The sequence below is a fragment of the Chenopodium quinoa genome, unplaced genomic scaffold (assembly GCF_001683475.1).
Source record: "Chenopodium quinoa cultivar QQ74 unplaced genomic scaffold, ASM168347v1, whole genome shotgun sequence".
Classification (NCBI taxonomy): domain Eukaryota; kingdom Viridiplantae; phylum Streptophyta; class Magnoliopsida; order Caryophyllales; family Amaranthaceae; genus Chenopodium; species Chenopodium quinoa.
In genome coordinates this window covers 1781441-1786669 of record NW_018742963.1, presented here as the reverse complement: position 1 = coordinate 1786669, position 5229 = coordinate 1781441, and the positions used below count along the sequence as shown (strand labels likewise).

Below are 5229 nucleotides of genomic sequence, written 5' to 3'. Positions count from 1 at the left end.
CATAGGTAATTCCATGTCTGTTTGCATAGGGTTACAAATTTCAATGATTCGTCTTGTAAAATTGCCGATCTTGACGATCAAACAAGTTTTATCAAATTCACGACTACACATCAATGGAGTTCCATAAAAACGATGCAAATACATTTAAAATTATATTTTTCAGGATTAGTTCAGAAACGATGCCATTAGTTTAGTGTTGTTTACTTGTATTGAGAATTTAAAAACATTTAAGGGATGATTTAAGTGCCAAATGGCTATTATCATTATATGAAATCACCCGTTCGATCCCTATTCCATTTTTTTTTAAAAAAACAAAAAAGAAAGAAAGAAAGGCGTTGACACAAACTTACAGGCAAAATTGGTTTGTGACTTATGAGTGTTAATCATAGAGAGAAGGATAGAAATGCATGTGATGAATAGAAAGAAATTTTTTTTTTTTTTATTAATATCACGTTTTTATAATTTTGGAGAGGAAATATAGAAAATTTTGGAAAGGAAATATATAAAAAAAAAAAAAAAATCCTAATAAAATCTTTTCCAAAATAATAGTCAAGTAGGATCTTGTTAGATTCTTCTTATGGTATATTTTATTAATATCACGTTTTTTATAATTTTTACCCACGGAGAAATATAGTTGCATTGAAAGACGGGTCTTAGAGACCGTATAAAGTCTAATAGGACTAAAAAAAAAACTGTCAAGAATAATACGACCTTTCAGCGGTCTTCTAAAAATAAAATGAGCTTTTGATTATTCCGTAATAAAACGATCTTTGGCATGCATCTGCTATAAATAGGATAAAAAACCCGTAACCTATCTCACAGGTTAAACTGGACACTTGTCACGTTGTTATTGATCAAGATTTTTTTTATTTTAAAAATTTTCTTTTACTAATAATAATTATGAATTAAATAAAAAAATAACCTTAAATTAAAAAAAATCCCCTCCCCATTCCCGTTTAGTAGCGGTCCCCCTCTCCCTCCCCGACCTCTTTCCTCTGCCCTCCACCAGTGGTCAACGCTTCCCCCACCCTAACTCCAACCCGACCCTTTCTTATATCCAAACCACCCGATCATGCTTTCCCATACCCCGACCCCTTCCTCGACCCTGACTTTGTTTTGAGTGGTTTCAACCATAGTGGAGGGTGGGTTTAATGTTACGGGGCTCGTCCATTGATGGGGTGGGGTATCAGGGCTCTTGGAATTGGAGGGCTAAGGTGAGCTGGTTATATTGTGGAGGGGTAGAAGGTTTCGGGCTCTGTGGAAGGAATGGAGTGGTGGTTTCGATCAAGCTGCTAGGGGCTAGGGTGGGGGTATGTCGGAGTTGTATTGTGGAGGATAGGGTGAAGGCGGGCTGAGGTTTCGTCGGGGCTACTATTAGGGTTTCCGGCGATGGTGGGGGTGATGGCTAGGTGCTTTGTTATTGGCGAGGGATGAAGTAGTGGTGGTTGTGGACGAGAATGGCTAGGTTTGACAGGGTGGGGGCTGTTAAAGGTGTTTTTTAAAAAAATTAAAATCATTTTTTAAAAAGCAAATTTTTTTAAAAAAATAAAATTGACGAATTACAATGCAACACGTGTCAGAATTTACCTACTAAACAGGTTACCAATCAATTACGTCCTATTTTGAGCAAATACATGTCAAAAATCATTTTATTTCAGAAAAATAAAAAGATTATTTTATTTTTGAAAAACCGTTGAAAAGTCGTATTATTCCTGATAATTTTCCAAAAAAATAAAATAAAAACATAAGGAGTATTATAGAGTAATTTTTTCCTCCTTTCAAAAAAAAAAATAGAGTAATTTTTTCCTTCATGCATCCCCATCAATAAATCAAATTAAAAGGAAAAATAGGCAAGCATTAATTGTATCATCAAAGTAAGAGCAAAACATAATTATAAGGAAAAATATGCAAGCATTAATGGTTTTATCAAAGTACGTAAGAGCAAAAGAAGAAGAAAAAATAAACAAACAAACTCAGGCTAAGTATTAATGGTGTTACACACATTATTATTATTATTATAATTATTATTATTATTTTTTTTTTTTTTTTTTACAACGGTTACATAATTAAACGCAAGGAAACAAACTTAGCCCACTACTATTACCCTATGACCATTTCACGAGCTACAGACTCCCTTAGAACGCTATTACAACTACTATTACCCTATGACCATTTCATGACCATTTGCAGGGGCGGAAGACAGTAGGGGGCCAAGGCCCCCCTCAAGTGAATTGCTTTACATTGGTAATATTTGGATTTTAGTACAAGTAAAAGTATAAAAAATTCATGTGGCCCCCGCCAAACAAATAAAAAAAAATTAATACAAAACCAAACTCACACTTTATGTACTAATATTAACGCATGTGATGAGTTTGGTACTTGATATTTCTAGATTCTACTATATTATATTGTTAGATAAGACAAAATATAAATATTGCAACTAAATAAAAATAAAAGATAAAAGAATTATCTAATAAAAAAAATAACAACTTGCAAACATTACAATTCACTTCAACACAAAATTACAAAAGGAAAGCAGTGAAAACCCCCAAAGTGACGAAACAAACAGTACATATCACCATTGAAGTTTCTTGCTTGCTGTTGTTGATTTTCCTTAATTCAGGTAATTTAATTATCAATTTCTACTTAATCTTGTTTGTTTACTTCAATTTTCATATTAATTACAGGTTTAGTGTGTTGAATAAATAGTTAGAGTGAGATTTTGAATTAGAAATTTTGGGGTTTAATACTCTAATTGTATATGTAAATCAGTAAATGTGTAAATCCAAACAATTATATGAAAATTGTGAATAATTAGAATAATTAATACAATTGCAATTATACTTGATATATTGCCCAATAATCATTAGATTTGATTATGCTTTTTTTGTTGTTAATTTTTGTAATTTAGGAATGACAAAGAGGACTATCACTTCTTATTTTCTTCCACAAAAAAAGGGCAGGGGTGATGAAGATATACCTGTTGTTGAGCCAAATCAGCCAATTATCATTGATAATGAAGAAGTCGAACGTAATATTAATAATGACAATGTTGATGAGCAAATGCCTAATGAAGAAGGTATTGGTCTTGATTTTTTAATGCGTGATCCTGGGTTGCGTAAGCAAATTGAGACATATGATTCAGATGAAAAAGATTTGATTAGGAGATCTTACATTGATTTTGGGCCATATCAACCTAAACTTGATAATTATCCATACTCTGGTTCCGAAAAACACCCACGTAGGTTCCAAAAAAGTTGGTTTGTGAAGTTTCCTTGGTTAGAGTATTCTCCCACAATGGATGCTGCTTATTGTTTCTATTGCTTTCTTTTTGCTAAAAAGCCTCTTGGAAGATGTGGTTCGGATACATTCACAGTGAAGGGCTTTAAAAATTGGAAGAAAGTAAATAATGGGAAGGATTGTGCATTTTTGTGTCACATGGGGAAAGATTCCAATTCTGCTCATAACTTTTCAACAAAGTGTTATTTTAATCTCAAAAATCAATCCGCTCACATTGAGAAAGTAGCAGAGAAAGTAACTGCAGAGGAGATTGTCAAGAATCGTTTACGCCTTAAGACATCAATAGATGCTGTTAAATGGTTAACTTTCCAAGCTTGTGCATTTAGAGGGCATGATGAACGTTCTAGTTCAATTAATCAAGGGAACTTCTTGGAGATGCTAAAACTTTTAGCATCATATAATAAAGATGTTGATTCGGTTATTTTGGATAATGCCCCAAAGAATGCCAAATACACTTCTCCACTAATCCAAAAGGAGATTCTACATGTTTATGCAAGAAAAGTGCAAAAGAGTATACGTGAGGAAATTGGTGATGCAAAGTTTTGTTTGATTGTTGATGAGTCTAGGGACATTTCTAAGAAAGAACAAATGGCATTAGTAGTGAGATATGTTGATAGAAGTGGATTGGTAAGAGAGCGATTTTTGGATTTGGTCCATGTCAAAGACACTACATCAAAAACATTAAAAAGGGAAATTTGTGCTGTCTTGTCTCATCATAACCTTAACCTTCAAAATATTAGAGGTCAAGGGTATGACGGTGCAAGTAATATGCGTGGAGAGTGGAATGGGTTACAAGCTTTATTTATGAAGGAGTGTCCTTATGCCTATTACATTCATTGTTTGGCACATCAACTACAACTAGCTCTTGTTGCTGCATCTAGGGAAGTGCCACATATTCATACTTTCTTTCAACAATTGATTTTTTTTGTTAATGTGGTCACTAGCTCTTCAAAGCGACATGACGAGTTACAAGCAACTCAATTGGCTGAAATTGAACATCTAGTTGAGATTGAGGGGCTTGAGACGGGAAAAGGTCTCAATCAAATTGGTACATTACAACGACCAGGTGATACTAGATGGAGCTCGCATTACAAGTCAATATCTAGTTTGTTAAGAATGTATTGTGCTACTCGCTTAGTTCTTGCTAACATAGCTAGTGAAGGAACAACTTATGCTCAGAGAGGAGATGCTCTTAATGGAGTTAAGTTGTTAATGTCATTTGAATTCGTATTTAACATACATGTTGTGAAGGAGATTATGGCCATCACCGATGGACTTTGTCAAGCACTACAATTGAAGACCCAAGATATTGTAAATGCAATGCATTTAGTTTGCACTACAAAGACATTACTTCAAACTTTAAGGAATGATGGGTGGGAGAGTTTGCTACATAATGTTAAAGTTTTTTGTGAGAAAAATGGTGTTACAGTTCCCGACATGGACTCTCCTTATGTTGATGTGCTTAAATCTATAAGGCAACAATCAAGACAAAAAGACAATGTGACAATGGAACATCACTATAGAGTTGATATATTTATGGCTGCTATAGATCGTCAATTGCAAGAGCTAAACGCAAGATTTAGTGAGCGAGCTACTGAACTTCTCATTTTAAGTGCGGCCTTGAATCCAAGAGATGGTTACAAGTCATTCAATATAGAGCATATTTGCAAGCTAGCTCGAGATTTTTATCCTATTGATTTCACATAACATGAGAAAGATCATTTGAGTTATGAATTGCAACATTATTAGCTTGATATTCCTATTCATCCAGTGTTGAAGAACTTAACTACTCTTGGTGATTTATGTCAAGGATTAGTGACTACAGAAAAAATAAAAGATTATCTTCTTGTTTCAAGGTTAATTCGTCTCGTATTAACTCTTCCAGCATCTACTGCAACAACTGAGAGAGCTTTTTCAGCCATGAAGATA

The 5229-nt window shown here is 33.9% G+C and overlaps 1 protein-coding gene across 1 annotated transcript; it reads left to right on the top strand.

Moving 5' to 3' along the window:
• Positions 1 to 2913: 2913 nt before the first annotated feature.
• LOC110728884 (zinc finger MYM-type protein 1-like) lies at positions 2914 to 5007 on the top strand. The gene has a single exon (XM_021908553.1). It carries the CDS (start codon positions 2914 to 2916, stop codon positions 5005 to 5007), a length of 2094 nt encoding a protein of 697 aa, XP_021764245.1.
• The last annotated feature ends 222 nt before the right edge of the window (positions 5008 to 5229 follow it).